Source organism: Dendrobium catenatum, unplaced genomic scaffold, assembly GCF_001605985.2.
Source record: "Dendrobium catenatum unplaced genomic scaffold, ASM160598v2 fragScaff_scaffold_621, whole genome shotgun sequence".
Taxonomy (NCBI): Eukaryota; Viridiplantae; Streptophyta; class Magnoliopsida; order Asparagales; family Orchidaceae; genus Dendrobium; species Dendrobium catenatum.
In genome coordinates, this window is record NW_021319083.1 from 12,590,333 (window position 1) to 12,605,750 (window position 15,418).

Genomic DNA, 15,418 nt, shown 5'->3' on the forward strand with positions numbered 1-15,418 from the left:
AAGTTTCCGTGTTGAGTGGTTTTCCCGTGCCTTGGTGCCTCGGTTTTGTGCGAGCCTCTTTGGTTTCTGCGACTGCCTCTTTGGGTTCCTGGCTGGGCTGCTTCCCGTGGGTGTTGGGGGGTTTTCCGTGGCTTATGGAGCTTGGGTTCCTATACAGTTTTGGGGATATTATGAGTGGGTTGTTGGCTTTTCATATTCCCTATTTTTATTAGCTTTTAATTAATGTTTTGGGGCTGTTTGTATTCCCCTCTCATGTCTATATATAGAGTTGTTTTGGGATGTTTTAAAAAGAAAGTTTATGATGTGATTTTTAGAAAGAAACCTGAGGGTTTTTGGAAAAGCTTGCGAGCTTTTTCCACTTCTTCTTCTTCTATCTCTTGGGGAGACTTGCGAGTTCTTTCCACCCTTCTTCTCGACTTCTAATCTCTTTCGTCTCTCCGCAAGTATCTACTCCATTGTATCCATTGTCTCAAAGAAATGCAACTTTAGGTGTTTGTTTTGTTTGAGTCATTTGTAAGCGTCTAAGTTTGTAAGACTTTTATATTATGAAGAAAATTTGTTGTTTTTAGTTTATTCATCTATTTTGTGTCATTTGTGTCTTTTCTATTACTTAGAAAAGTTTTTTATTTTGTGATCAAAAATAAATCTGGGCCCCTCTCCCAAATTTTTTATTACACCATGCCCCCCCCCTGCCTTTTCTCCCTCCTAATATATAACACACCATAGTACTCCTAGTACTATCAGATATTACAAGTACCATTCTTGTAAAACATTAAAAGTTTACTAATAGATCATATACTGAAACAATGGAAGCATCTCAAATATAAATTTCTTCAAAGATCAACTTATAGAGCAACTACAACAACCCAACTAATACATATTTGAAGTTCTTACATAGCTTTAAAAGTAACTCACTAACTAAGGAACTTTAATATGTAAATAACAAACACTTGCAAAAATTAGCTTGCATCAATCTTCTCTTTTCCCTTTCTTGTAACAACAGCCAGTAAAAAATAACTGGTGAGCTATGAGGCTCCATAAGATATGCAACTTTAAATAGCATTTAAATTGAATAATTATACAATTCATAATATTGAAAACATAAATAAAAGTTAGACTACTAGAGAAAACTTCATAAAATCTCATTTGACATTAATCAATAATTTCTTTTAAATCCATATTGAATATCAATTTTACTCATTAAAAGATTTGGTTATTCATTCATAAACATATTCAATGGAGCCCAAGTAAACCTGGCATTATCGGCATTGAATTACATAGAGGTCTCTTTTGCCTCTTTGGGGTCCCTTTTGCCCCACCTGCTATGCAGGTTTCTTTTATTTGGGGTCCCTTTTGCCCCACTTACCAAATAGTTTAATATATGGGGACCCTTTTGCCCCACCTGTATTGGTAAGTTATACATAAATCTTTAGCCAAACTTTACTTTTAAACTGATATTCAGTACACTTTCCAATATTCATAAGTCATATATAAGTTGTAGCATGATTTCATAATCATTTCTGTTCACATCAGTATACAATTAAAATGTATATCAAATATAAGGAAGTTGACATCTTTCCAAAATAGTATCAAATAGAAAATTATTTAGGTTAACATAATAAACATTATTTTACACTTACCTGATTAAATTATGCATCTGATTGTTCATACTTGAAAACTTGAAGGTATAATCCTTCCTATACATTAAAACGACTTTGATAACATTTCACTTTAATGCATTCAGATTTAACCTCCATACTTATACTTGAAAGTCATTATATTTGAAATATACATGCATTACTTACATTCTTGACGAGTTGACTTTTCCAATTCTACACCACTTACTTTCTCCTTTGATAAATTTCTTCTAAAACCTCCTTTGTTCATATATGTGATGAATCCTAAAACACATTTAGTATACATTCATCAGAACCTACTGTAAAAGATAACTACAACTGTTGTAATACAAAGAACTACTTACCTCTATCAAGTATCAACTTCTCTCAATTGCCCTCTTTCCTTTATGTTCTCCTCTAAACATTTCTTGGCTTCATACTCTTCCAAACTCTCACTTAATGTTCTCTTTTGGTTGTAGTTTCCTCACAGCAAAACAATTTTCATCTATAGCCTGTACAACAGCATAAATGATCCTTAATTCTATAAACATAAATCTGCTTTAGCAATTCTGCACTAACTAAATCTACTTACCAGGACTATTGCAGTTGGAACCCTACTCTTTATATCCACCTCTTGCTACAGGAGACTTCCAATCCTTGCTACAATGATCCAACCTACCGAAATCCTTTTTGCTTACAATGACACTAAGTTGATCCCTTTACAGCCCTTGCGTTTAAACAGAGAAAGAATTCCGTTGTTCCAAGGGAATTCAAAACAGAGAAGACTTCCTCTAGCAACTGGCTTACGGCTCCTTCAGTAAAACTTCCATTGTGCTGCCACTTATACCTACAACACTTTGCCGCATTCATCCACTAAGAGGGCTTACGGGAATGTGAATTCCAAACCAGAGAAGAAATTCTATAGCCTAAGTGAAATGGACAAGATAATGAATGGTAGATAATTGCAAGAGAGGACCCACACACCATTAAAACCGAATTTTAATCTCATCCTCTGGAAGCATCCATTCGATATAAGCATAATAGTAATATTACAAATATTTATCTCCACTAACTGTTATTAATTAAATTTAATTTTCATTTTAAATTAATTAATCATTTGATTGTTAATATAAAATTTAGAAAAAATCTGAAGAAAAAAAAAACTTGGGTTTTACATAATCAACTCCCAATCACCATTAAATGCTCCCCTAATTCCCTCCTCCCTCTTGATGTGCTATTGTGCTTCTTCCCTAGTTTTTCCTATTGAAGCCCAAACTCTATTTGAATTTGAATTTAATTTCAAAATGTTTCCCTCCAATATCACTTAAACTTGAAATTAAATTCAGATTATCAAAATTCCAACCTCTCTTTAACCCAAACCCTAGCCGCCCCATTCATCATCTAGCTGCCCCACCCCCTCTCCACCTCCTTCTACCCGAGACCCCACCCGCCTCTCTCCTCTTCCTCTTGGCCACCCCTCCCAAATGCCGGCTCACACCAAGCCCTTCCATGATTAGGTATGGCAGATCCGGAAGTTGATCACGAGCTTATTCTCAATTCTCAAGGGGATATTGACGTCATCCAATCACCGTTCTTTGACCCCGGATTTGGATCTGAAAGTACCGTCAAGGAATACGTTGATCGTATCCTCCCCCACTTAGCGGACATCTTCGGCGAACAAAGACCTATTGAAGAGTGGAAGATCACCAGACGACCACCCCCTCCTCCAACTCCGACTCCTTCCCCGGCGACTAGTAACCTCGGCATCGCATGTCTTCTAGTGACGTCTCTAAGCTTGCTTGCAACCTTCTTCCGCTAAGCCAATCACTTTCAAGAGTGTGAGTGAGGGATCCCAAGGTGAATGATCTAATTATTAAACTGTGGATTTTGTTAACTTGCCATTTGCTTTACTCATTTATATGTTGTTGTTATTTTGCAAGTATCCTAGTAATCTCAATTGTAATCGCTTGCCAGTACTTAGTCTTTTAATGGAATTTTCTAAGATCTAAACTTGAAGAAGCATCCACTCATATTTAGATAAGCAAAATTTGCATTTTACTAATTTCTTAAATGCAATTCGTGTTCATCAGCATGTATGTTTCACATCGCTTCCTCTTCTCTCCATTATGCTAGTCCAAAGCATCTCAACTAGTTTTATGTTACCATAGATTTTGCAGGTCTACTACACTTTATCTCTTTAAGTCACCCCAAACTTTATCTCTTGAAGTCACCCCAAAATATATCATTTGTAATCGCAAAACAAATCGATCTTGTCATCTTCATTTTTTTTCCAAAATAAATTTGTTAGCTTGTTTGTGCTTTGTTTATTGGCCCACACACATACACTAAAACTATCCTATATAAGAGGGTTTATAAAGTTTTACATTTAACTTGGCATGATCATTTCTTATAAAATGTACCCAATAAAATACTTCCTTTTTAACCCAACAAGCTCTAAACTTATAGGTTAAATTTTTAGCTGCGCTCAAAACCTTGTTGCTTTTCCAACCACAGAAAAGTCAATGCCTAAGCTAATTTTCAATCCAAAGTTGGTTGCGTTATTGTAAGTCATAAAACAAAAGACTACTCCAAAGTAGAAGAGGTAGTTTAAGCATCATGATCATAAATCACCTTTTGGTGAAAGGAAATATTTCTTGTCGAGCAGGAAATTTAGCAGCACGGCTATAAAAAGTGTTCAGCCAAATCATGGATCAGAGTTACTTTCAATAGTTGAATGTAAAATATGGATATTACAAAACTAGATGCTAAACCTCATGTTAAATTTCATCTTTTGAGAACACTACAACAACAACATCAAGTCATTGTCCCACTACATGGGGTCGGCAAATCATCTTCTCTGCACATAAATAAATTTGATTATGCTTCAAACAAAGAAACATCTTACAGCAACTCAAGGCCGTCAGCTCTTCCCAACCAATGTCATTAAAAGTTTGCCAAAGCGCTGCAATCACAGTTACAACACATCGATCAGCCACAAAGAACTCCACCGCCATGAAGCATAATAGATTGTGTGTGCCACAACACTTCATCTCACCGAGTGTGTTTCACTTTGAAGTTCAACCGTATTCTCCAATTTCCTTATTGTCAGAAGTTAGGCTGGCACTTCTAAGACGTAGATTTCAACTCCATGAAAATTACTCTCCTCACATCATCATGCAATTCCACTCCTCTCAGTTTTTCACACACAATCATGTCAACCAATGAGTCATCAGTGTCTTGATAGATTTACATTGGAATAGTCCTCAAACATCTTTCAGCTTCAAGGTAATCCTCTTCTTGATCCAAGAAAAGCCTCTAATCAGTTGGCATGTGGTTGTTTATAGGTTTCATTTAGTCATCAAATCTTGCAAAGGTTTTAGACCCCCTTTTTTACCCCAACTATCGGTGTCAATAATATTCCCGAGGAACTTCTCCATTTTAACCACACAAGCATAACAATAAAAGCTACATCCTAATTTATATTTATATTCTTCTATATAATATATTCAAGGTAATTAAACATATCACACTTGTATCTCTTTATCTTCTAATGATACAAGCTAATAACAATTAATATCACAAACACAAAAATCATATATCATATACTTAGCTTTTGTTATACTCTACATTGTTCAAACACTCCACATATTGTAGAAGATGTATTACTATCATTGGAGACAAGCCAAAAACAACCCATTTTAACCTGCATGTTAGAAATAAGACATCAAATTATAAAAGTTTTCACAAACATAGGCCCATTAATCATGCATAAAAACTTGGTACGATAGTGAATTGTCCAAATAGTGAAGAGGTTATTTCTGATTGACTTGATGTAGAAGCATTTGTTTCACACATCCATGTTTTCATCATGACCTATCAATATTAGAAGACCGGTTGTTTACAGCCCACAAGACACTAACTATCAGCAATTTCTTGCTGTTTCTTATATTGTAAGTGATTTCTCAATGACAATAAGAGCGCCATTATCAAGCACAAGAATGTTCCTCAGCAATCAAATTTATTGGCGTCTAGGAATATTAGCATTATCCGTTCAAAGCAGGTTCAACTCAAAAGAGATCAATATGAGTTAAACCACGATGCATAAAATGCATCATACTGCAAACACTCAAGTTGGGTGCAATGTAACCTGCATGTGCTGGAAAAAAAAAAACATTTTCCAACTTCATACTCTGTTATAAGAAGGTCCAACTCTAATCGATCAATCTGAGCTGCTCCTAAATGTCTATCAGGTGTCATGTTATAATCTCCAGTATATACCATAGCATTATCCCCAACCTTTGCATAAATCATTGCGGCTCCAAGTACCTATAATAAAATATATTTGTGTCAGAAAAAGGAAGAACAGTTTAAAAGGGATAACAAATGGAAGAGAAGTAAGATTCTGCGAAGAAATTAGCAAGAAAAGAAGACAACAAATCACAATGAACAAGATGAAATTGTAAGGAAAAAAAGAAAAAAGAAAAACAGGTGCAATGAATTTTCAAACATCTTCCGGTTTCTAATACAGTATACCTACTTTAATTGCCAGTTTACAATGAAAACTGTTTGAAGAATTAATCAGAAGAGATTGCATGGAGTTCAACAAGACAAAGATTGATATCCAGCCAATAAATGTGTTAAATTAGGATGGCACCTAATCAAAAGTCAAAACAGATGACACTCTATAATAGTGCAATCTTGAGTCAAACTCATGCTGACTAAGCATTTTGCTGGAAAACAAATAAGGCTAATCCTCCAGGACAGTACATAACTACTAATACATAGATGGATTGCAAGTTGGACAGATGATTATGGGTAATTTAGGATTTGCAAGCTAAGTTTGTATGAGAATTTCATTCGTGCAATCTACTACCCAAAATTTTAAAAAAAATATACATTTATAATGATATCTTCCCCTTTTCTTCTTTTCTTTCCCTTTCTAATCATTTATTTTGGTAGCGGCTGGAATTGAGATTGAATTTTATCAAAAGTGCTAAATCTGGATTTCTTTCTACAGCAAGAGATTTCAATCGTGGCTTTTGTGATCCATAAATATATAGTTATTAACAACTAGGAGGGCATAAATTTCTTGTTAAAATCGTATTTTAACATTTTTAATAAATGAAGCAATGATCATTTGCTATAGATATATATATAGGTTACGACATGCAAAATTTGCAAGTTTGCAACATTTTTTGCAAGTTTGCAGGACAGAAGCACAAAAGTGTCTAGTTGTTATGAAGCAGTGTAGGTGGAAACTGAAGGTTGGACGGTGCTCTCCTAACTGCAGTGGATGCAGGTTCTGAAGCTGGATCAAGGAAGCCGTTGCGTTCTTGGGCTACGGCGGCCAGACAATGAAGCAGAGGGCCTGATTACAGCTGGGAATGGCTGCGGCAGCCTGGAAGGGGGCGGCTAGAAAGAGACCTGCAGGAAGAAGCCGTGGCGCCTTCTTGGAGGCTGCTTGTGGATGTGGTGCGAGGGAAGGGCAGGTGACCACCACCTGAAAACTCCAGGAAGCAGAGAATAAAAAAGAAAAGCTATGGCTCTCTTTATAAACACCAAAACTGAATATCAGATTTAAGGAGCCTCTATTTATAAGCATTCAATTAGTAAATAAGAAAATAAGGAAAAATAAAGAAAATACTTTTAAGGAAAAGCAAGAACAGCCTAATTAAATAAAAAGAGAATTAAATGCAAAAAAGGAGTAGTCCGGATGATTTAATCCAACCTGCTAGACACTGCATCATAGTAGGTAAGCATTGTTTGCCTAGACACAATTTTATTATCAATATATGTTTCGTTAAGTGATAGGCAAGAAGTTAAGTATTAATTAAACTAGAATTCTATAAAGACAATATAAGATCTAGAGTTTTAGAGTTTGAATATTTTTCAATTAGCACTACCATTGCATCTTTATTTAGGCATCATTTGGGACGGCTTTTTTACTCCTTAAAGCACATTTTTAGTACAAAATGTTAATTTTTTTACTAAAAAACTGCTTTAAGAAGCAGTAAGAAAACCGTCCCAAATGAAATCTTAGTCTTTCGAATAAAAAACTAGTGTATCTCACTCACAACCTACTAACATACACAAGCATAAATATCATATATGATCAGATTTGATCCTATTAGTGAAGTTATAGCACATGAATAATTTTTCAAACATGAATTAGATGCAAATAAAATTTACAGTTAAAGATGATTCCACATCTTGTATCGTAAAATTTAAATTTGCACCATAACTTACACTGGACTATTCGTCATAATTTATTCATGTGTCTAAACATTAAACAAAGCAAGGGCCAAATTTTAAATCTAAAAAATGAATGAGTAAATAATCAAATCTGAACTCAAACATTAATTATAATCAAAATCTATCCCTGATTTTAAAACTGGACAGGTCATACAGATCAGACATTGTTAAATCACCTAAACCAAAAATTTAATCCATAATAAGCACCACTAAACTTATCTATATGTCTGCTAGTCAATTTGATATCCTTTTTTTAGGCTTGATTCTTTTATTTGTATATTTACAAAGAGAAAAACCTTTATTGAGAAAGTCATATCACTTTAATATAACCATGACTTTATAAATCATAACTACAATCAATAAATCACGAAACTTACAGGTAAAAAATTCATTATTTTCAATTTGACATTTATATTATTTTTTATTAAGGATTCTCTCAATTCATATGAAATATATGATATATTTATGTGGTTTATAAGTTTTCAAATAAAAAGTGCATGTAATATATGAACCAAAATTTTTAGTTTCCTTCATCTTTTTCTCTCATATTAGTGCCTCAATTAGCATGTAATTATTTTGTCAGCACCCCTAAATACATCATATCTTATTACATTACCATTATTTGTATGGAAGATTTGCATAAAACATTGGTCACCAGACAATAGTCTTTCTTACTATTGTCGCATGCCGATTACGGTCCTTCCAACATCTGTTGCCATACAATGATCTTTCTGGCCACTGTCGCCCACCGACAACGGTCCTTCCGACCTCCAAAGCCAAATTGCGGCCCTCCCGAACTTGGTCGCCAGACAATAGTCCTTTATGACCACTATCGCCCTCCGACTACGGTCCCTGCAACAACCGTCACCGAACTATGATCTTTCCAACCTCCGTCGCCCGTTGACTATGGTCCTACCGACCAAACAGATGTATCAATAGTGATTCTTTCAAGTCCCGTCATGTAACACACCCTATATGATGTATATTTGTTACATCAAGCTAAGGTCTTCCCCCAAGGAAGGGCCTCATTTGTAATTAACTACAAATAATAGTATATTCATTCAAACTGGGCCAGGCCCCATGGTTTTTTCCCTTTTTAGGATTTTCCACGTAAAAATCATGGTGTCTCTTATGAATATTGTACCCTCACTCTCTTATCTGATTGCGTGTTGAATCTTCGTATAAAGCTAAGACGCTAAACTTTATGTTTCTCTACTGTCATGAATACTCCAAGACACAACAAATCAAAACTTCTAATCCCAACTATTTGGGTCAAGATGATGAATACTCATTTTTCATCCACTCCTATTGAGTGCTACATATAGTATTACATGTATTCTTCATAAATTATTTTGAACAACTTCTATCCATATAATCTTAGGTCTACACCTTTTTTTCAAAGCTATAGCACTAATTTTATCAACCCAATTAATACACACAATTTCTACCCTTTTTTGCACACGTCTAAATCAACACCTAAAAGCTTACTTTCAATCACCTTATCTTAAAATTTTCTCTAATATAATCATTATTTAACTTATCATTCCTGATTTTGTCCTACATCCGTCTTAAAATGCTCATTATTGCTATCACACTCAACTTATATCTTAATAAATTTTTTACAACCAACATTCAAATCCATGGAACATTGCAAGCCTAATTATGATTTTATAAAATTTACATTTAGGCCTCCATGATATTCTCTTGTCACACAACATTATTGATATACTTCTTCATTTTAACCATCCAACCTTAACTTTACAAGTTATATCATCATCTTCATCCACATTCTTCTATATAGTAGTTTCAAGAAACTTACACCCGTCATATCTACCTTTCACCTTATCTTCTAATAATATTATATACTCAGTCATTATTCTATTTATTCTAATATCTCTATCTTCTAAATACTTTCTTTATTATTCTAATTTGTTGATAATAGCAATGGATGTCTTTGATTCTTAACCAATTATAAATATATCATCTGCAAAAAGCATATACCAGGATACTTTGCTTTGAATACCTTTATAAGCATATTGAAAATCAAAACAAGAAGTATGTTTAAGGAGTAATCATAATTGAAAATGAAGAAAAAGTATCCTCCAAATCACAAAATCTTAAAGGAAAACCTGCAAAGGATTAAGTGATGAGACTAAAGAACAAGGAGCTTACATGACCAGCATAGTAAGCACAGATGCTGAGATCTTTATCAACTTGTATAACTTGCTTCAAGTCAATAGCCGTGACTGCGACAAAGGTGGAGAATATCTTAAACATGCATTAAAAGTCAATGCCTTGGAATAGCAGTGCTTTTTGAAAGCATGACATGGAAATAACTAGAACAGAGAAAGAAAATAAACCAGTTGTTGACAGAATGTTTATATTTCATATGTTGTTTGCTTAAGTTTTCAATGTTTATAGTTCATAAGTCATTTGCTTCTCTAAAACCAATCATGGGACAAAGAAATTGATTACGTTAGGGAAATAAACAAATTAACATGATACATCTCCATAAAAGATCTGCATGCAATCTTCAGAATCAATGTTAAACTTTGAATACATCCATTTTGATTTTATGGTGCCATCTTGGGAATTTAACAGTCCAACAAAGGTCGTATCCTTAAACAGGAAGCTAAGGTCCAAATAATAGATAAAATGATGCCACTAGTAAGTAACCGACTCTGACAATAAGTGTTTAGGTCATCTGCCAAACCTTCAAGATCAATAGACAAAAGGATTCATTAAAAATATTCAGGAGGGTAACAGCTTAACCAAACAATATGCTTTCATTTATAAAGTTCATTGGGATTCCACCCTTTTCCTTCTTAATACATTTCCTTTGACTTTATTTTTTTCAGCATTTCCCTCTTTGATCCTATGCTAAAAGCATTTTCTGATCGCAATATTTTTTGCCAAAACCAACAAAAGGTCAAATTGGGAAGAAGTAATTAATTTAAAAATCATAACTAAAACTCAAAATATGATGACTTTAAATATATTTAAATTGACAATTAATATAAGATAAGATTTTTCATTTTCAAGATTCAGGATGACCATTTAAATAAAATGCCTTGAAAACATAGATGTAAAAACTTTATTAGCATAAACTTTTCTAAGCCTTTTTCTATTTATATGCACTTAATAACTACTAAATAAAATGTTATATTGCAAAATTAACCCCGTCATAATATCACAACATCGTGATGCAAGTGCATCTTAATTTCAGAAAATTTTGGCTACAAGTCAACTTCATATAACAAAGTTACAACTGAGGTATTCTACTATCCATGTAAGTGGGAACTAGTCACCCCCATAAATTTTGGTATTTCTATCATTCCATCCAAATATAAGGTCTGAGAAACCAATATTGAATTACAAAATGAAGACAACTAATGCAATGAATTTTATTCTCTCTTATGATTTCAAGGAGATAGATCACGCATGTAGTGGATAGGCGGATAATGGTGTTAAAAAACAGTTAAACTTCTTTTTTGGCGATTCAAAAAATTCAAACTATGGAATTTGCTCTCTACTTTTCTTATAAAATACCTAACAAATTTATTTGATTTTCATAGATTAACCCATTCACCATGACATACATAAACCATTGATCTCATCATTTAAGTTGTAAAATATGGTACTGACTACATATGTTAAATGTAAGGTCAATTCATAGTGAAAATTTGTGATATTTCAATTTTTTTTCTGATATAGAACAAGAAAACCATGATTTTGCATTTAGATCGAAGGGGTCAAATCATCTTAAAAAAATTGTGTGGTAAGCATCTCTGTCCACCAATAAGGCTAATATGCAATATTCTAGTAGCATAAACTAGAGACCCACAAAATTACATTGAATTTATGGACTCATTCAGTGGAGCGAAGGTAATTAACTTTATTACTTTTATAAGGCATGCAAATACTCCAAATATTTATTCTTTAAAGCTAACAAAACACTATATGAGGTGAATACATTCCTACTCGTCTATATGGACCAATGGTGAATTAAAAAGAAAAAGCATCTACTGCAAGGAAAAAAAAACAAAGTAGTCCATCCAGGTATATTCTAAGCAAGTTACCAACAACAAAATGCCAGATAATGCCAACCTTTTTTCATACAGTCCACAATATGATCAAAGCTAAATTGTTCTTCCTCTCCCCTTCGCTCTACCATCACTTTCCGATAATCTTCTAACATCAATGGGGCCAAAGCCTTTGTTGGATACTGTTTAAAATAGACCCCAAAAAAAAAAACTTGAGATAATCACTAAATAACATTCATAAACTCTATATAACACATCACACCGGAATGAATATAATTGAAAATCTAATATGTGTTTATGACATTCTTAGCCTCTATATAACAAATCATATGGGAATATACATAATTTGAAATATGAGTGTGCATGCATGCATGCATCATCAAGCAACCATTGGACATATGTAGGCAGATATGTGAGATATTATAAATCACCATAGTTTATTATGTATTGAGATGGAGAAAAAAATAATAGCAATGACCTTGAGCCTTGAATTTTGGAGCTCATTCTTCTCTTATGATTTAAAAAAAAAAAGACAAAGATGTTGAGGTTAAATCTTGTCTACTTAGCTAGATCTTTTCATTGTTTACATTTAACAATTAATGCTAAATTTGATTTGTTTGAGTTTCTAAGATCTGTCTTTCATTCAATTTCAAAATTATCATACAGTGTTCGCTAATTTAAAAAGATGGTGAATTACCCGATGCAAGTAGTCCTACTCACAACTTTAAAAGGGTTTTGGATAGTATTGCATGGGTTTGTGTAGGGTATGAGGGTAAATATTTTTCAAAGAATTCTTAGGGATTGGGGCTGAGATAACAGTTTTCAACCAAAGTCAAAGTAACATGTCCCAATATACATGCATAGACACGAGCAATATACAATTGTTCAAGTTTAGAAGATTATTGCCCATGTATGGACACATTATATACATGCATACTAAAACGTTGATCAATAAAAATTGTGCATATTAGTGCTGGACTTAAACTATAAATAGTAAGTTATGATTTTGAATCATGTATGATAACTCCTGTTATTCTTATTCTAATATATTTTCAAAAATAATATTTTTTATTTAGGGAAAATGTATTTTCATGATAAGGAATGGTATTGTTGAATATTTGAAGTAGTCACTGTATGAGAATTTGGAATGGACTTAAAGTATCTTCTCTATTATGATTTAGAGTAGACTTGAAGAAGCTTTTCTATTAAGATTTAAAGTTGACATAAAGCAGCTTCTCCATGAAAACAAATAAATTCAGCCATTTAATGTGTGGAGAAATGAAACATCATTTTCAATTCATGAATAATCATAGAAGATTACAAAAATTTAAGAAGATAAAATGTCAATTTTCAATAAGAGACATGCAATTAAATCATCATTTTATGTGTTCTATTAAGGACCCCCTTCTTATATCTTTGAATTATATGCTCTGTATTACTACAAATATTCATGTGATAGGATGAAAAGATAATGTTGATGTTGGTTTGTTTGTTTTGTTAGCAATGTAATCAGTTATGGCCTAGTGATTTTCTTCTTTTGAAGGACTTAGTAGTCCTTCCATTAAAATGATACTTAAAATTCTCCTATCACACCAGTCCATCAATGAAACATGTTATAACAAAAATATAAATAACTATAGGAATGGGGTACCCCTAATAGTTATTTATGAACAAACTCCCAACTTAACTGTGGATGAAGATCCTTTATAGGGTTTGGGGTTAGACTCGTAAAACATGACTGGTCCATTAGTTTGAACTTCAACCATACACGACGTTCTGCAACCCCAAGTCAAAAGTTAGAATTAACCATGTAGATTTTCAGTCGGAAGCAAACAGGACAGACAGAGATTAAAATAAGCTATGCCATTTTTTGGAAAAATGTTACAAACGGAAACTGCATACTAGAGCAAAAGAGCAATAGCTAAAAAACACCTAAGAACAAAGTTTATCTACAAACTTACAGTCATGTAGATAGGTCCGTTGTACCCACAGAGTTCTGTAAAGTATGGAAGGGCTCCAACGTGATCAAGATGGCTGCAATACACATCATCTCAAAAAAAATTAGTACAAATAACACAAAAATAAACAAGCCAGGATGGTAAACAAAGATTTACGAATCATTTTGTTCTAATACGATGAAAAAACCTAAGGTGCCAGTGAACAGCTTAGTGAGAAGAACATAATGGCGTGTAAAGCAGTCAAAAACCTAAACAGTAGGAGAGGATTACCAACTTTGGCTAGCAACTCAACTACAAAAGATAATGAGTCCAATTGCCTACATCTTCTTCTACGAATTTCAATCCGCAACTCATCCACCATACTACAATTCCTCAATGTAAGCTCCTCGGAAGGCCGCTAATAAACTCACCATCACTTCACGTGTACAATAACTCATCATCTTCATTAGCCTATCCGAACTATCTGGGTCGCCGTTATCAATCTTCATTTTCCATTCTCCTAGTGAGTCATCTCTGTGGTAAACCTACTAGAAACAAATTATTCTGAGCAACCTCTAACACTAGTAAGTCTAGCCCTTTATACTTGTCATTCCTCTGACACTAGTATGAACAATAACTATATCCCTAACAAAAAAAACTACAAGTTGAAACTGGCAATAAATGAATGAACAATAAAGCCTTGAAACTCACAAATGGGTGATAACGATGCAAGTGAGGGCAGCGTTGAAATCTCCAGACTCGGAGATTCGGGAGAAGTCGGGATAGCGGCGGTTGTCAAGGTAGCCCATGTGCATTCCGCAGTCAAACATGATCCTTCTGCCACCAATCGAAACCACCACGCAGCTCTTCCCCACCTCTTGTCCCGCGCCTACGATGTATAGAGATTAAGATATTATGGCATTTTTTTATTTCCTCTCAGACGTTAGATTGGGAAATGGATTCAATAGAGAGGGGGAAAGAATAAAAGCACGGAAGCTGGGTTGAAATGCATGAAGAAAGCTGCTTGCCTAGGACGAGACATTCGATGGTCATCTTTGTTTCAAGTGCGACAAGCTCAAGAGCTCTTCAGAACCCTAAAATGCGGGGGTCTGAGACGGCAAATTATTGGGTCAGGTGATCGAAGCCATCTCTCCGTTCGGTCGCCAATAAAAATGCGCCATCTGTCAGTCGTTTTTTTAATTTAATATTAACGCTTTATGTCTTGTCAGAGTTAGCGACGCGTAGACGGCGGCCGAAGCTATCGGAAAAGAAGAAAACGGGAGGAAGTTACAGACAATAGAGACAACCGTAAAAGGTTAACGGGGGTTTAACATTTTGGAATGAATGTTTTTTTATTTATTTATTTTTTTTAAGTATGTCCTAAAGTTAATATTTTTTTCTAATTACAAACTATTTATATAAAAGCTCCCCTCAATATATTAGTTCAAATAAAAATTAAATATATTAAAATAATTAAAATAAGTTTTAAATCTTATTTAAATTAAATTCAAGTATGGCTTATTGGATCGATGCTTGAATAAAATTTATGCATGGTTTGAATATAGTTGCT

The 15,418-nt window shown here is 33.9% G+C and overlaps 1 protein-coding gene across 1 annotated transcript in view; it reads right to left on the reverse strand.

The window, feature by feature from the left end:
* Positions 1-14,964, reverse strand: part of LOC110112461 (cleavage and polyadenylation specificity factor subunit 3-II) — a 101,553-nt gene extending 86,589 nt beyond the window's left edge. The window contains exons 1-6 of the mRNA XM_028694991.1: positions 14,877-14,964; positions 14,560-14,737; positions 13,873-13,945; positions 11,976-12,093; positions 10,041-10,114; positions 5,806-5,942 (exon numbers count right to left, since the gene is read on the reverse strand). Of these exons, the coding sequence (XP_028550824.1) occupies positions 5,806-5,942; positions 10,041-10,114; positions 11,976-12,093; positions 13,873-13,945; positions 14,560-14,737; positions 14,877-14,901 (605 nt within the window). The 5' untranslated portion in view covers positions 14,902-14,964. The remainder of the gene's footprint in view (positions 1-5,805; positions 5,943-10,040; positions 10,115-11,975; positions 12,094-13,872; positions 13,946-14,559; positions 14,738-14,876) is intronic.
* Positions 14,965-15,418: the final 454 nt, after the last annotated feature.